The 18,003-nt window shown below is 44.6% G+C and overlaps 1 protein-coding gene across 2 annotated transcripts in view; it reads right to left on the minus strand.

Annotated features, from left to right (window-relative positions):
* Nucleotides 1–2,978: 2,978 nt before the first annotated feature.
* Nucleotides 2,979–18,003, minus strand: part of FZD3 (frizzled class receptor 3) — a gene marked incomplete at both ends in the record, with an annotated part of 58,000 nt that continues 42,975 nt past the window's right edge. For both annotated transcript variants that reach the window (XM_082305236.1, XM_082305237.1), the window contains 3 exons: nt 2,979–3,192; nt 3,872–4,105; nt 6,122–6,270. In XM_082305236.1, the coding sequence (XP_082161362.1) occupies nt 2,979–3,192; nt 3,872–4,105; nt 6,122–6,270 (597 nt within the window). The remainder of the gene's footprint in view (nt 3,193–3,871; nt 4,106–6,121; nt 6,271–18,003) is intronic.

Consider the following 18,003-nt stretch of genomic DNA (forward strand, 5'->3'; position numbering starts at 1 on the left):
CCCGAAGCCGCCGGAGTCTTTCAGCGACGGCAGAGCTGCCGTCCTGCGCCGGCGTTTAAGCTCCAGGCGAATTTAAGGATTGGCACCGGTCCCAGAAACCAGGCGCCGGGGCTGGAGCTCTCGCCCGTTAGCAGGGGCTGCCAGATGGGAAAGCACCCCAAAACCAGGCCTGGGTACCCCGCCAGAGACGGCGGCTGGGCCGTTCAGAGCCCCCAAGCGCGACGATCCGGGAGCTGCAGCCCTGTGAGCGTCCCAGCCAGGGAATCTTACACCTGAAACCCGAAGCAGCCATCGGTAAAGGGCTTTGAAACCCCGGGAAGGAATGCTGCACGGAACCAGAGCAGCGTGCTAGCTCAGGTGTTGAAGATAAAAGGGAGGGTTTGGGATTACAGGGGTAGGGGGGGCATAAACCCCAGCCAGAGCTCGAGTTTTGCATTTTAATCACCTCTCTGGGGTGACAGGAGTCTGTCCCTCGCCTGCAGGATACGTGAGCAAGGAGCAGCGTAGCTATTCCCGTCTGGAAACAATACCGGGACTTAACCTCACAAATTAACAGGATTTCAAGCAGGACGTATTGCAAACCTCCATCATCATTCCCCTCCCTGACTCTAAACAAGTCAAAGCATCGCTGCAATTTAAAAAAAAAAAAAAAAGTACTGGAAATCGAGCCAAGAAGATCAACATAAACACTTGCGCTTATTTAGTTCAGTTACAGGGTTTAGAAGAACTCAGCTACCCGGCTCCTTCTGCAGATCCAGATTCCCAAAACTATCATCCCCTCGAAGCAGCAAGCTATTTAGCAGAAGCTGAATTTGAAAATAAAGAAGGGTTCCACCTCTGTGGCTTACGGGGAATTGTAGTTTTGCCAGTTTAAGTCACTGAAAAGATCTTTTCCTACCCATCTGCTTTGAAAGAGGTGATCTAGCGTATCTGGACAGCTACCCGGCCGCCTCGCCCGGGGCTGTTTGCTGAGCAAACGGCAAAGCAGAGCTTGCTCTGCCCCGGGGCAGCCGGTGCAGCAACCTCCCTCCCTGGATTTACACGAGAGAGAGCGCGGAGCCGCTGCTCAGCTTTGTTATTTGATGTTGGGTTTGGTTTGTGCTTCTGCTTTGGAGCAAAAGCCCGGCGGAAGCGAGAACGACAATTTACGGTAAATATATTTCTAAGACACGGTGACTCCCAGGGCAACCTTTGATTTCACGGAGCGCACGGTTACGTGCTTTGCTGTTGTGTCATCAGCTGCAATTAAAATGGGTAATCGTAGCGCAGCTCCGCTTCTGCCGTGCGCGAAAGCCTCTGACGTACGCGCCACGGGAGGCTGCCCTACTCCTGCCCTTGAGGTTGTGCCATCTAAGCGCCTACGACGGCTTTTCAACATGCCTCTAACAGGTCAAAAAGGGAATTATGTAAGGACGATGAAAAAATAAGTATTCATTTCCTAGCGATGATCTGTAGTAATTACTGAGGTAGGTTTAAATGCGATCGGTGCCTCCTCGGGCTGACTGAACCTCGCAGCCGATGCTTCAGATCTGCTGCCCCGTCTGAGACAGGCCCTGACCTCTGCCTGCAGCGTCAGCGAAGCCTTGCTGCACCCCAGCACATTATTTACACGCCAAAAAGCCCAAACTGAGAATTCTCTACCGTGAACCTGTAGTAGGGAACGAAAAGAAAAGAACCTGCGTTGGAGGGTCAGTAACGCGAGCTCCCCGGCTGGGAAGGAGCCAACGATTCACGGGGGATCCCCGTCTCCTCCTCCTCAAGACAGCAACGCAGCGGGCTTCTGGCCGCTGCAGCCCGCTCCTTCCCCACCTGTGGGCAGCTCCTGCCTCGATTTCTCCCGCCCGCGTCTGAATTCCTGCTCCCCGCTTGCTCAGCGCAAGGAGAACCCTCCCAAAAACCGGCCACGACGCGGCAAGGAAGGCGGGCCATCCCTGATCCAACGCCTCCGCTCTGTCTTGGCCTCAGCCTTCCTCGCCCAGGCTGCGGGGTCTGTAAACAGGGGTTGTTCTGCTTGTAAGGAAAAGGCTGCGCATTCCAGTCTGGGCGACAAATTCAGCTTTTCTATTATTATTATTATTATTATTATTTTTTAAATAGGTCAGGAACAGGCAATCTCAGCTTTTGTACATTAATCTAAAAAATAAGTGGCTGAATATTATCTAGGTAACTGGTTTTAAAATTGATCTCTTCCTACCTAAACTGTAAACAAGTAGAAAATTTAAATAGTATTTTGTAAAAAAGCAAGGACAATACAAGTTATACAAAAATCGCTCTTCCCTGCCTCTCTCTTCCCCCCACCCTCCCGCCCCACCCCAACAACTGAGCCTGAACAGCTCTGGTAAGAGCTGGTGATCGTCAGCGGAGTTCCCTTTCCTTCTCCGAAAAGCTCCTTCCCGCGTTGCATTTCCAGTGTAACCATTAAAAACGCCTGCCGATCCGCGCCGGTGTCCTTTATACAGCATTGCGTACGCGTCCCCTCCCCCCGCGCTTGATGAAAACAAGTCGCAGTTTGTTATCGCATCGGAGAGGTGCGCGGAGGAATTCCTTCAATATTCAAGAGTTCCCTTACGCCTCATAAGAAAAAAATCTCAGCGTGACCCCGCCAGCGAGTTCCCAAGGGCAACACCTACCGACACGCAGAGCCGGCGGAGGGAGGGGAGATTTTCTTTTTTCAGCAAAGAATAAGAAATTCAGCAATGGTGCCTGATGAGTAACAGTTATCGAATAAATAATTACCTACAGGTAGGGTCAAAGGAGACAACCAGCTTTTTACTCAATAATTCAGGATTGCTGAACACTCTAGCTCTGACACAAGGACAAGAACGCTGGCTTCAACACGAAGAAGCCGGTTGCGGCTTCCTGATGCACAAAATCAGCACCCGATGAGAGGCATGATAATACTGAGCGTTATCACATCGCTGAGGAAGGGACCACGAGCCGTGCAACCGCATCGACCACTCTGTTCCGATCGAAGCGGCTCAAGCGCTGGTGCCGTCCTCCTCGATAACGCGGTTCATGCTGGTCCCGTGCGTGATGTGTGTCATTGGGTTGCTGCTGAGATCCCTGATGCTGCTGTGACGCGACTGTTCGTTAAGCCGATGAGAACTGCTGTGCCTGGAATGATCAGTCAGTCGTGACATGCTGCCGTGAGGTAGTCTTTCTTCTACGCCTCTGTAGCTGCAGGGAGTGTACCTAATTTATAGAAATAGAGGACAATTATTACTATTGTTACCGCCGCAGTCATGAAAGAATGTAAATAAATCTTGGTGCCTGTGCACGCACGCGCACAAACCCTCTGCTTCTGTGAAAAAAGCCGTCCTCCGTTTCGCGCAGTCAGCTCCTACAGCCCCAGGCAGGTTGTTTCAACTCCTTACGCGCCTTGGTTCTTACTACAGCGCTACGTAGGGTATTGATAATTAGGTGAGTAAAATACTTGATGATAAACTACGTTACAAACCTCAACTACACCTCAAGTCAGAGTGGGTAACTTTTATTATTGTTTACTTCAGCAGGGCTAGGACTATTTACAGAAACAAAATCAATTTACACCCAGGCAAAAGCAGCCACAAAAATACGCGGCTGACTTTGGGAGAGATCTGTTTTCCCAGGCGCTCAGATGATGTAACGCGGATCACCGCCTTCGCAGGAGAACCAGCGCTGAACACATTCCCACCGTGTAATTCATGAAGGCTAGCACAGACTCTGAAAATATCACGATATTTTTTCTCTTTCCAATCCGGACATTCACAGGGAGAGGCGATGCAATCAGAGAAAGTCAATATTAGCAGAACTTCCAGTTTTAGCACCGCGATGGCCAAACGAGCAGAGGCTCGTCCAATTTTCTACGAGATTTTAAAGAGGAGAAACCTACCGGCCGTCACGCGATCGGTGCAGGCTGCCGTGGTAGCTGCTCACTTTGCTGTGGACGCTGCCTGCCTTGCTCCTTTGGTCATCCATCATCGCCAGCTGGGTAGAGGAGGCGTGAGTCGAGGTGCCCTGGGTAGAAGTGCCTCGTGACTTGCGGATGATGGGGGTGTTGGGATCTCTCAGCAGAGACTGCGCAAAGTCCGGCTCTTGCAGCACTTGCCGACTCTCGTTTACAACTCTGAACGAGACACGCAATTTGAATAGTTAACACTGATGACTGCAATATAAAAGCGGTGGCAGTTACTATAGCACTATAACTATTTTACAAACGGAGCAGACAAATAGCACAGCTTGGCAAATAAGACCACTTATTTACATTACTGTATCTCTATTTGCCTAATTGTGAAGCACCTCTACGTTTGCATATTTTAGCAAAGTTCATATTTGCGAATCCTTCCTACTCCCTGCATCTAAGCCTCCAGCCTAGCCCTGTGGAATGAGGGCAGCGTATTTGCTTATGGCCTCGGTTTACGAATATGGCTACAAGAAAATCCTTGGGACAGCGCTGTGACTCAGCAAGCTCCGATTACGCAGGGGTCCTGGTTTGGGCTAGGGCAGAATTAATGTTCTTTAACTGAAATTAGTTTTAACTGAGAGGCCCTGCCTCTCAGGGAAGCTGCTTCCTCACTCGAACGAGCATTTAAAACCTGCCTTAAAACTGGCAGCAGGAGGAGAACACCAGATGAAATACAACATAACTAATAAAGCATAAGCAACCGGCCTGTGGCCCTCAGATCCGCAGTTACAGTCCCACGGCTTCTCTGTTTGCTGAAATCCCTTGCTGGGCGGGCGGCGGGGCGCGCACTTGGCCACTCTACCATAGCGCGATGAAAGGAGGTGCTATCACATCCTCGACATTCCTTTTTTCTTTTTTAATCTCTTTTTTGTGGGGAGGCCTTTTCCTCCCCTCCCATTCTCTCTATTATTCTTTCATGTTCCGTTTCCTCCGCCTGGCTAGCTCCTCCGCTTAATTTTTGTGCTCACGGAGGATCCCAGGCTACCGACGGAGGGAGGTTTGGATCCTGGGCTACCGACGGAGGGAGGTTTGGATCCCGGGCTACCGACGGAGGGAGGTTTGCATCGGCGCTGCCCCTTCCTGCTCCATGAATGAGTGGGGCCGGCCGAGGAACCTGGCTCCAGCCAGACGCTGCCGTGCGTGGGAGCTGCTCCGCTGCCGAGCCGCACCAGGAGAGGATGGCACATCCAGCAGCCACCCAGCTCCCCCTCAGAGCACAGCCGAGAGAAGGCAGCCCTGTAAAACAGCTCCCTCTGCCTTCATTAACTCTATTCCTGACCCCTACCCACCAAACTAGCGTGTCACCTCTATGTAAATCCTCTCAAAATGTATGTACATATATTAAAATCATATGAAGTTGCTGTTAACCCTGTGTGCATCTCTTTCGTAGGTTATCTTTCGAATAAAGAAAAATTTACTCCAACTCTACAGAAGGCGGTTTTACTTTAACCTCAGCAGAAGGCCAGTGCTGTTTAGGATATACAAGTCACTTAAAGGCTTGCTATATTTGTGCATCTATTTTGAAACATCTACTTACGAGACAATATTTACGATTCTGAAAATAGCTATTCATAGCTATCACATCATCATACAGATTGTCTCCAAATTTAGGCCATACCTTAGCCTAAACTAATTTCAGTCTCACACAAGCTCTACAACGTTCTTACTGTCATTTTATCAAACTGTGCTTTGGCACTAATGCATACGGGAAGATTAAAAGCAGAGACAATTGCCTTTAACTGCAATCATGGTGCAAAGAACTTACGTTTCATTTCAATTTAAAGGTCTGATTCAGTTGGCTAGATAAGCACGTTTATAAATAAAAACTGTCAATTCCACCTCTCAGTAAATGGCAGAGAAGTTGTCACATTCAACGGAAACCTCTTTCTTGTTAAAAAATATTTTGAAAACAGACGGAGCAATGCAGATTTGGTTCTGGGACCAAAGAATAATTATGGAAAAATAAGCAAGAGCTCTTCAGGGGTTTTTTGAGCTGTTGCTCGGCTTGTCCTTCCTTGCTCCATTTTGGATAGCGAGAGATTTCTAAGCAAGCTGCCCCCGTCTGTTCCTGTCTTTGCCTCCACGAACAACGAACCAAGTACTCTTCCAGGACTACAAGGGAAGAGGAGATGATTTGCCAGTACTCAACCAGTTTATCTAGGAGTTATCAATACGCACTCTTTTTTCCTGCGTCCGTGGAAAAAGCTAGCCCACTCAAAGCAGGTCTTTTTGCTTCCAACCCAGAAGACGGAGGGTATCCCAACGACCAAAGCCATGAGATATTTCATGAGAAAGAGAATCAAATCTGGACGACTCATCTGAGTGACCTAGAGAGAGAAAAAAAGAGAAAAGATTATACAAACCAGCATAGTTCACCACTCCGTTTATTAACTCATTTAAAATAACTGTCTCTGCCTTGAGCCAAAGCAAACATCAACAGGGTTCCTTTGTTTCGTGGCTCTAGAGAGCACGACCGAGTGTGTTGTACAGCCCGCTCTTGAGTAAAACAAAAGATTCAGCTGCTGTGAGGTCTCAGCCTTTATTTGTATTTCTGGTCTTTTGTCTGTGCCCTGAATAATTGCGAAATATTTTCTAGGCTACAAATTATAAAGACTCGTTTCTTTGATGGAATTAACCTATATAAAACCAGGTGCTACGTTTGCTGTTGGGAAAAATCCCAATGAAACGCTTCATGGGATGTTCAATGCTGATCCTTTATTCGGTAGCCTTCAGTGGAGGGCTGTAGCCGTAGCTTCCCTCCCTCAGGAATTCGAGGCATCGGCAAGGCACGACTGCTTGATTCTTACTGACCCGGCAAAATTCCTGCCTCTCCCCATTTCTTCAGCGGGATCAACTGAATTTGAAAAAGCTCACCACGTCTATTTTTGCAAACATTTTGATATAGAAAGGGTTCGTTTGGAAAAGGCGCAGAGAAGATGCAAAGATGATATTTCCAGGAAGGTCTGTAAGGGAGTTTTAAAACAAACAGGCATCCAGGCACTCTCTTGAATCGATAACCCAGCTCCAAGACTGAACCATCAAGGACAGCGCATTTCAAGTGCAAGCCTGAAAGACACCACCATCTTCTTACAAGAAGGCTGTAGGGGAAAGGAGCTAACTTATTCTGGTGTAATTCAGTCCTCTGTAAGCATTTGTGTGACACTGTGACCATGGAAGGTGCTCTAGATCCAATCATCCACCGGCCATTAAATGACTTGGGGTATAGGCAGAGGTTCCCTGCTTTTCATCCCAGCTGGTCAGAAAACCTACATGAGGGATCAGTCAAAAGACAACACAGCCAGCAACCAGGCAAGACGATAAAAGTGCCCGCAGCCAGGCTGAGCCTGAAGGAACAGGTCTGCAAAACACCTTGAAAAATGTTATTACACCAGGGGATGAGGACTATGAGCAGACGTGGCACAATAAAGGAGAAGAGCGGGTAGTCCTGTAAGCAGAGAACGAAAACGAAGGCAGCCAGGGACGAAGGGAGAATGCGAATGATGAGCAGATGACGTGAAAGGATGGGAGACGTAAAGGCGAGAGCAGAAGGCCGACCAGAAGGGAGGGAAGGCGATCCCGTAGCTGGGGACTCCTTGGGAGGGACTGATGGGCCTTCAACCAGAGCGGATCCAGAGCAGAAGGGTCTTCTGCCCGAGAGGAGCCCGGCTAAAAGCAGCAGACGTGAGGCAGAAAAGGAGCTTGACAGGCGAGGGGAAGATGTCCGTGACTGTCTCATATCGTGACACGTGACAGGACGAGGTTCCCACTAGAATGGCTTTAGGATGTGTAATGCTAATGCTGGGAAAGACGTTTAAACAAGTGGAAATTCAATTGATCTTCCATTAAATTCTCCTAGTCCCAACAGAAATAAAGGTACATAACAGGATAACCAAGATCCACAGATGGCTCAAGGATTAGTAGATGGCAGGAAGGTTTGGGGCTGTTTAATCGTGGGGAGATGCTCACGAAATTGGGCCTCTTTCCAACAAGAAGCACCTGCAGCAACAGCTTTGAGGCTGATGGTGACGCAGCCGATAAAAACCGTTATACTTAAGAAAGCAATCTGGATATCTACCGGCCTGTTTAAAACAGCAGAAAATATCAAAAAAGCTGTTTCAAGTCAGGGGAACATTGCTCTGTAAGGTCAGAGCGAGACTGAAATACTTGGGGAATTCAGTTTGAGTTCACCTGCCTGGAAAGCGGAGGGGCATAGAGAAGGGCTAGTAGGATGGCAGGGAACAGCCAGCCTATCTTGCAAGAAGCTTGTCTGGCCTATAAAGACTCAAAGGTGAGAGAAAAAGAATTGCTACAGAATATGAAATATCTAAGCACCAAAATGGAAAAAAACCCCGCCTAGCAGTATTTAAGCTAAGCAATAGGAAAAAAATACGGCTGCATCAGCCACGAAGAAATGCCATCCTTGCAGGAGGAAGATTTTGGAATAGCTTTCAAACAGGAACGGTGGGGACGAGCATCTTTCAAGGTTGAGCGTTATCTTTTCAGGTTATCAGTTTACGAAAGATGTTGTTGACAGTGACCGTCAGAGCTTCCCTCTGATCCTACGAGCCTATATTAATGTCGAAACGTGTATACAATCTCCTAAAACAACATCAAGAACCATTTTTTTTCCCCCAAACTGAAAATCTGAATTCAATGCAGTCACTGTGTCAAGATGATTTGCCAGAAGTAGGCTCACGCCTCACGACCTTCCAACCACATAATGCTGATGGGCAGCACAGCTTCTGTACGGACCAGTAAGAATCCAGCAATCATTGTTTTAATACTTTGTATTATTACACATTTTTTGAATAATATCACCGTTGTAGATGGAAAATGAGGAGAATTGAAATGTCTTGTCCCAAATCACACAGCACAACTGTGGCAGACTAGACCATGACCAGAATTCAGGACCATTGATTTTTGTCTTCAGTAACTACATGCCCATCTTTCAATTACATGTAGAAATATAACGAGTGTTATTATAAGATGTTTCTTAGAGTTCATCTTCGTATGAAGTGGGAGCAAGGCTCTCCCCCGTCCGTTCTTTCCTCAGCACTTTCCTCATACGCTTTCCATCAAGCTATGCCCCAGGAAAAACACTGACGCTGAAGGTCTTTGGTGACACCACGGACTTTCCTACGCTTGCATCCATTTCATCATGCAAAACGAGTCTGAAGGCTTTCTAGGCGGTTTTGTAGTCAACCTGTGAGACTCCACTCAAGCAAAAAAAACCATTAACAATTACCCAATAAAAAATTATCCAACAAAATTAAGCTCTCAAAAATTAACCGTATTATCTCATTTCATAATGTGCAAATGTGGCATTAAGTGGAATAAATGGTGAAATTCATTGTTTCTTAATGAAGGTAATATTCGGGTAAATTTTTGTATTTACATATAATGCTTGTCCGCTGGGCCAAGTCTCCCCTGGCATAACTACCGCCCTGAAGGGAATTTAATTTTGATTCTTGCATTAAGAATAAAACAACAGTTCCAGCGCTAAAGCTCTCGGCTGCTCACTGTACTACAGGACATCTTTATTTTATTGACTGAGTCATATTGCTTTCTGTTAGAGCCAACAGAAATCAGGTGCTGTGATGTGTACCATTGCCCATCCTGAATATATTACAAAACCCTATTGCACTAAGTAAATTATATTACTTCCATGAAGATATTAGAGTAAATCACTTGACATCGAAACTCCTGGCTCAACATAGTCATGCTGGGTGCTACAAAGAATTTCAAGCAGAAATTCAAATAAATATATACAACAAATACTTTCAGGGGAAAGGAAGAACATCCTACTCTTTGGCAAAGCAAGTTATTAAACATCATTACATATATTTCTTGAAAATAAGCTGCTTTGCACAAAGCAAGCAATTCAAGTCGTAAGGCATGTTAGACTCACTCATCATTAATACTAAAGTGACTGCACCTGTTTTAAACAACCTATATCCGCAGATTATGAGACATTTATAATAATTAACACAGGAAAAATGAAACTCGAAATTACTATTCCAGGCTTATAAAACTGAAAATACCAGGTGTTTAAACCCAAAGCCTCCAAGCCCATTTCCCAGAAGCATGGCACTCGTGTAACTCCAAGCCCAAAACGCTGCCATTTTCTTTCATTAGGACAGAGAAAAGCAGTAAAACTATGCAAAAGCTCACTCGTGTTCACCCTCAAAACTTAAATCCAGGAGATTTTCACTTTTGCTATGCTGCACGGCTACGTAGGAAGAGTAAAAAATACAACTTACAACAGCGAAGTATTGCAGACTTTAACGTCGTTAGATATATTCACAATACATGAAATTATAATTTGACCTGGAATATCCAAACTTCACACACCACTTTACTCAAATGCAAAACATTTTCCAAAAGCATCTGCTAATGTGATCTGCTTTGCTACACAACCACAACATTGATAGTTCTAGAAATGTGGCCTTATTTATAGCAAATCTCCACTGACAGCGAGTATAATGTTGAAACTGTTTCAGTAGCACTTCTGCTATTTTAAAACCATTTTTTATATACCCTCAGCTTCCAAAGCTCAGCTTGCCTTTTACTATTCATGCCTCCTGCTGAGAAAATCCAGGTAACTGGGACTACTGAGGCAAGGATGGATCAGCTGCAGCATCAGAGCCAGCAATTCCAGCACTACGGAATCACTTGCTCTTCCTTTTCTCCACAAATTCATTGTGCAGGACCCAAACTCTTCCAGAAGTATCCAGCTCCAACACATGAAACCTCAATAATTTTCTGGGGGAGTACTTTTAGACAAAAAGCTGCTGCTGTAACGCTGTCCACACTTCTAAAATAATCAGCATCTTAATTTTTACAACTTGTCTCAGTCGAATAACTAAAAGAGGAGACGCAACGCTTCACTAAATTCCCGAATTCTTTAAAACCGTATGACATCTACGTGCGTAACCGCCTTTGAAGATGACAGTGAAAACTGGACAAGATCCCCAGTTTCTATTTATCTTCCTGGGAAGAGAAGATGATGCAGGGAATATATAACGCGGTCCTAGACGCTGTAGCAGACCATCTTCCCATGTCTGCAGAGATTAGAATTTTCTCCTCTTCTCCAGCCCGTTAGCTCAGCTTTGTTTGAGTCCTTGCAGAGACTTCTGCAAATTCGAGGCAAAAGAGAAGGCACCCAAATTTGGGGTATAACAGAAATGAAGAAAAATGGGCAGACTGATTAATCGACAACTGAGACACTCAGGTCTCTGATGCTGTCCCTGCTTGGTCACTCGATGCACTTCCCATCTGTCTTTTTAAAAATTTAGAATATAAGCAAACATGTTTGAGCTCAAACGAATGCAAACTTTAAGCACTAACTGGGTCTATATACCTCCTTAAAAGTGAGGGGGTTGGGAAGCATTTAAAGAAACAGTATGTGTTTATTGTTCTTTCTAACAGAAATATTTCAACTTCAAGTGAAAAACGGTTGCGATTTTAAAAGTAGTAAAATTGAAGTGTGGTGGAATATAGAGTTTGCAAATTGATAGATGGCAAGAACACGAAGACAAATTTTTCTTTTAAAATTGCATTCTCAGAGAAAACCTCTCTCCAGTAAGCAGCTTTGAAGGAAAATGCGGCAGTTCTTTCATGAGAACAACCACCAAATGGGTAAACCCACACCACTGATACTGTCTGCTACAAATGTCAAAGTTTAAGACACATCCCCGACAGCTAAACTATTGACATAACTGAGAGGAGAAGAAACTGAAATGCAGTTACTAAGAATTTAAAATGTATTTTCGTCTCTTATTTTCCTACAAAACCCTTCACAGCTGCTGACTTATGCTGAGCTCCATATAACTACACATAACGAATACCGTAATAACAAGGAGTAAAAATCACAAATGTGAACTCTGTGCAGAATTTCCTCTTCTTTTATAGAATTACGATGCAAGCAAAGCACTGCTAATAGTTATTATGTTGTCATTTACTCAGGAGATAGACCATTAAACATCATAAAAAGCACACTCTCAGGGGCACAAGAAAAAAAGAGCCTGAGAAATACAGTCTGTTATTGTTTGTGCCTTGATTTTAAGTGCATGGTACGTAGCTTCTGAAGCTACAATTAAAGATTTCAGCGTATTTTAGCAAGGTATGTTGAAGGAATGCTTCGTTACATTTTTGGGTTACAACACGTTATTGATGTACTGCAATAATTTTCATATGGTAACACGCGACATCCCTCTACCCTTCCTGTAGAGATGTGGGACATCTTCTTGCCGTCCTACAATGGTTTAAACACTGAAGGAGTTTTAGATATCCAGCTTTCAAAGTAGGGATCTAAAGGGGTACTTGATCACAAAATACCCTCTGCAGCTGCAGCACCAGCCAGCTCACCTCAGTTCTCTATTTTAGGACTTCAATGTTAACCGCAGATTATACATTACAGTAATTTCCCTTGAAATTAGTTCTGTACGAGCATTAACTTCAACTTTCAGTTTTGTTCTGCAAGTAATCCAAGTTGTGAAATGCTAATAAGAAGTCCCAACGTGCATATAAAAATAGAGGGCGAACACTGCTTCAGCTATAAAATAACAGCTCTCAAATACTATTACGTGTTTGGCACAGATGGAGAGGCGTGAATCCCATTAGAAAAGCCATCCCTTTAATATCAGAGATTGAGTTCCACTGCAGATGCAGCCAACGAGGAACAAAACCTCTTAAAACTAATACTACAGTTTAGGCCTGCTACACTCACGTTACCGGCTGAAACGATAACTGTGAACATCTACTAAGTAATTTAATTCAGTCTTTCTTCCGTTTCCCACTTGGCACCGTTGCCAGGCCCTTCTTTACGTCTGTTAACCTCAGCGCTCCCCTCATTATCGTGTATCAAAGGCTTTCAAAAGACCTCTTATGTGTTGGTGAGCCACCGACTCAAATCTAGAGACACTGCAGATCTCCTCTGGGCCTTAAAAACCTGTGAAAATACCTTTCTTTCTAGATAAAAGCCTGTCTTACAAGCACGCTGGTCTGCGCTGAACATCAGGAGCTGCCTTTCCATGAGGGCAGCGTCAAGGAAACAGAGACCAGAAGGCAGCCAGTGGCAATGTCCTTCAAGACGAGAACCTCTCCTAGAGGAAAGGTAATACTGGTGGTGATTCTCCATTTTCCTTCATACCCGATCGCTTTCCTAGAGATGCTAGAGGGGCTTGTGCGCTCTAGCAACACGAGAACTTGGTAATTTAGCAAAGCCGGTACGAATCAGTTAGCATCGTTCTTGAGTGACAACAGCCTGTTCGTTGCACATTGAGTTGGACCTGCTGCAAAGGCAGCCACGTACAAAGATGGGATTGGAAAGCCTTGACAGGCTTCGTGCGGATACCCGCGCGAACGCTAGATTGCACGGATCTAAGTCTCTGAACTGCATCTGTCTTGCTGTGCAGCTCCAGGCCTTCAGAGGCATTCAGCTAACAAGAAAAAATAGACAACGAGATGTAGACGCAGGGGTTTGGGTTGCGCGCTCTACACTCCGCTCTATTCTGTTCAGACACGTCTCGCAAGCAGCACGGGCACCGATGTTTCACCTAATGAGACCAACAAACAAGTTCTGTCAGATACAGAGATTGCATATGCGATAGCGAGATTTCTGTAACCCCTTTTTTTCCTCCCATCTGCTGGGTTGGCGTAGCAGCCGGGTTGGTTCAGATCGTCACGCAGGAACGTACTTTCCTTAGCGAATACAAAAAGACACGAGTTTGAATGCATTGTTCCCCTCCTGAAACACACAGTGGCAGGTGTTCAGAGAGGAGGTTAGAAACATCAATTTCAGCATTCCTCCAGGGAAAAGCCAACGCTTCTTTGTAGGCACATTGTTAATTTAAGATGCTTATATAACTAATTTCTGAATATTTTCCCCTCCTGCCCCTGAACGATCAATCACGGTTGCATTTTAGTGACAGAGACCAGTGGCCTCTTCCCACTAAAATGTATGAAACCGCAAATTAATGAGCTTGCTGCATATGTGAAGTGGAAGCACAAACACAGCACCTGTCCCCCTCCTTTGGGGCACGGTTCCACAATAACGCTGATCATTTGATATTTCCCTAAGGACAAAAAGCAATGAAATTCAAATTAACCCATCCTTTTGTTGAAAATGGGGGAAAGACCAAAGGGAATCTGATCCAACAGTCTCACTTTCATAACCATTTCCATCACTGTCATTGCTTTGAGGCTTAGAAAATTACACTCACACTGCTCATTTCCCAGTAAAATGTAGCAGCATTTGTCACTGTAAAATAAAATTATTTTTCCAGGTTATTAAATTCTTGCAATTTGCCTGTTTTACTCTTGTCCAACAAACAAATCCATGCCCCTATTCTGGCTACTAGGCAGCACAAGCTGAAGGCTTGAGGAACTAAAAGCCCCTGAAAAAAAGGTAATGGCCAACTTGATTTAGCCCTCGTTAAAGAGCTAATGACAAAGCCAAGACATACTTCAGGAGCTTCAGAATACCTCAAGTCTGTGTGCAACGGTCTCAACAGCATCAGAAGACTTCCCTGCATACAAAAGAAAGAAAAGGAAAATTTTCTGCCTCTAAATACCAAAAGCCACCTGGCTCACGAGATATCCAGACTATTCCAAGCAGAATAAATATATCATACATATAAATAAACACAATCAGACCGCGGGATTTCTGAAGGCGCAGCTCTGCGCTACCACGTGAGAACACGGATGCTCGTTGTCTCTTGCTCTCGGTTGCTCTCTCCTCAGCCGCAGGAGCATGAAAGCGCCATGCATTAACTTTGCCCATTGGCTCACATTAAAACAATTAAATTGTTAGAACAATTATGAAAAAGCATTACTAACTATTCTCCAGACTTACTTAATAACTACCGAGTTGGTATACACCCAGAGTGGAAATTAAAGCAAAGCGATCAGCCTCTGCAAGACTTGGGCCAGGAACAGATAGCTTCGAAGCCTAACCCAAGCTCAAAATAAATAAATAAGACACTGTAATAAAAGCTTATAAAATTACCATCTTAATAGGATACAGGCTATTCTGGAGGAAACTTATTCACCACAGAAGTTAAGTGTTAGCCCAGGCACTGCAGATCCACCTCACCGTGCCGAACTCATCTGCAATACATTTTTTTCCAAGAATTTAATCTGTGTAAGTGCCTAAAAAATACATCCTTACAAAAACTGCCTCTACGGAACATTTAAAATGCAATGAATTATATTTTAGAAGAATTTCTCTTGAGTTTCTCTGGCATATTATGGGAAAGAAATATATGGGAAAAAAAGCATTCCGTTCATAGAAGTGCACTGGTTTTCACCAGAAGTCATCCCTTGTTTGCGTTGTGCCGGGGGAACACACTGGACTCTGATCATCTGCTGGAAAAACAGCTTGAATAAAGAATAACACAGCAGAGAGAGGCCTCTGACAAGGTAACACTGCAGGGGTTTCCTCATCTATCTCCTTCTTGAAAAGGGATCCCAGAGGACAACTAAAAAGGTCCTGAGTCATGACTAGAGTGCAATAACTCGCCTCCGACGCCTTTGCCCTTCGGGCCCTGCAGTTAGTCACGGTGTCAGTAACCAGCAATCATCAAGAAGCTTGATGCTAACTGCTGTTGCGTTCATGGGATGGGAAGGCAGAAGGCTACAGCTTCAGTGATCATCTTCCAGGTAGCTCGCACCGATCTTGGGACAGGTTGGTTCTGCAGCTTCAGGAGACTCCTTCTGGGAGAACGCCCTGTTTACCAAGGGAAAGCTGAATCTCAGTGAAGCTATCAGCATGTCTCCTAGTTTGTGGCTTTATCTTGAAACAGAAGACAGCACTCAATCACGGCAACTAATTTTTTAAGTGCTAGCCATGGTTTGTAATTAGAGAGATTGCCCAAGCACCTGCCTTCTGTTTTACCACCATGAGGAACTGGTATCACGAGTCTCTTAGCACCAACGCCGGACATTAAGCATGGGAAAAGCAAGTCTACTTGAGTGTACGACCCAAGAGAGACTTGGACCTCTCTTTCCTTTTCCTGCGGACATGTACAAGCTGAAGAGGGATGTCCTCTGCAGGGAGAAAAAAAGCAACCAAGTCCGCACCCGCCACACAGTTGTTTCCCCCAGCATAAATTATCTTTCCTCTTGTCACTGGAATAAAAGAATCACGTCACAATTCTTGAACATATGTCTCACTCTGGACCATTTCAGCCCCTCTCCCAAATACCCCCTTTTCGATGAGCTGTAGCTGGCTGACATAATAGGTCCAAGGACCCATAAACTCTTTTTTTCCCCTTAAACCTGTGACTAACGCACAAATTAAAATGACAAAGGATTACTTCAAGTCATGACTCACCCCAAGGTGTCTAACACAAAGGACGAAACAAACTCCATCTACTATGATTTCTCTTATCCCAATGCTCACCAAAACCAATGTCATGCAGCTGTCCTTACCCCCGTTGTGGAAGCAGATGGCATTTCTGTAGTATTCTGCCTTTGTGCAGACAGGGATTGTGGCTGGCATGGGCTAAAACGGGTCAATAAACTTACAGCTGAAACGAAGTTTTATCAGGAAACGCTCCTTTACTGGCACCTGCAACGCACTGCTTGATACACCTATCTTTCACAGAGACTAAGACAAGATTAAAGAGGTGCCTACCTGGATTACTGGCAAACCTGTCAAATTAGGGATACTGAGGGCTCGCTGCAGTAGGTTGCATTTGGCAGATTTGTCCCATGGCCAGAGAGGTTGGAAGCTCCCGGTTGCCATTCAGAAAAAAATAGGATTTTTTTCTTCAGATATTAGCACTTCATTGGGAATTAAACACCAAGTCAGGAAAAAAACCCGCTAATGAATCAGAAAATCGGATTTCTGTCAACCCTGCAGCTAAAAATATACTTGAACTAAAATCTTTGCAGCGTTAATATCTCTTTTGGCAGTAGATATTCTTTCTTGAATTTATTAAATTCTGGCAAGACAAAATTTAGCAAGCTTACTACGACCCAGGCTTGGAACATATCCCCATTAATAAACTCCCACTACTTGAATGAAGATAGTTGGCAGTAAGAACACAGAACAAAAGAAACGTCCTCGGTCAAGTCTTCCACTGCTGCAGCCAGCAATGGCACACAAGCCTCTGCAGTTATCCAGCTTTCTCCTGAAACCATGAGCTCCCCCCTCAGTTCATCACGGAATTCTCTAATTTCCAATTGAAGTTTATTCACGGCCTCGTTATCGTTCTGCCAGCGCTGCCATTGGACTTTAACAGCTCTTTTTAAATGCCCTTTATGGATTTCTAAAACTGCAGCTACGTCCCTTCTTACTCTTCTTGGGCAAGGCTACGTCCCTTCTTACTCTTCTTGGGCAAGGCTACGTACACTCTTACACTCTCCTCCTCCAAAGACAAGCTCTGACAGAACCTTATTCCTGGCACCCTTTCATTACTTTTTATTTATTTTTGTTTTCTTCTTACAGTCTCTTTTGATCCCACCCAACGCAGTCAGTCACATAATGCCATACAGAAAGAAGCAGTTGCACGTGTGATGACATTTGCTCCGGTAATGGCTCAGATTGAGTAAATGCCACACTGTGACATTGCTGGAGATGAAGTCAGATGAAACAGATCAGTGTAATCTTGTAAAGATGCAAATAATAGTCAAACCAGAGCTTAAAGCAAAAGTACAGAAGTTCAGAGGAGAAGAAACAAAGAGCTATTATAGCAAACATGGTATTTATGAAATATTTCCTATTCTCCACAGACAGAAATGCTATGTTCATTAGTCTAAAGGCCGCCTTTTCCAAGTTACAGTGTGAACGGAATAATGTTAATGATGATTTACATTATTTGATTTTAATCAAGTTCAAGTGAATCTTTGAAAAATAACTTTTAACATAATAAATAATGCAAAAGAAAAATCAAACTTGAAACGTGCAAGTATTTGTTACATTTCCATGCTATGTAGCCCAGCCACATCTAAGCTAAGCGGATGTTTACCAAGATCAAGGCACATACAGAACACGTCCGAGAGATCTAGACCAGTCTTACAGGTGAATTTAGTTCATATATCTCATTATATTCCAT

Source organism: Platalea leucorodia, assembly GCF_965183815.1.
Source record: "Platalea leucorodia genome assembly, chromosome: 3".
Classification (NCBI taxonomy): domain Eukaryota; kingdom Metazoa; phylum Chordata; class Aves; order Pelecaniformes; family Threskiornithidae; genus Platalea; species Platalea leucorodia.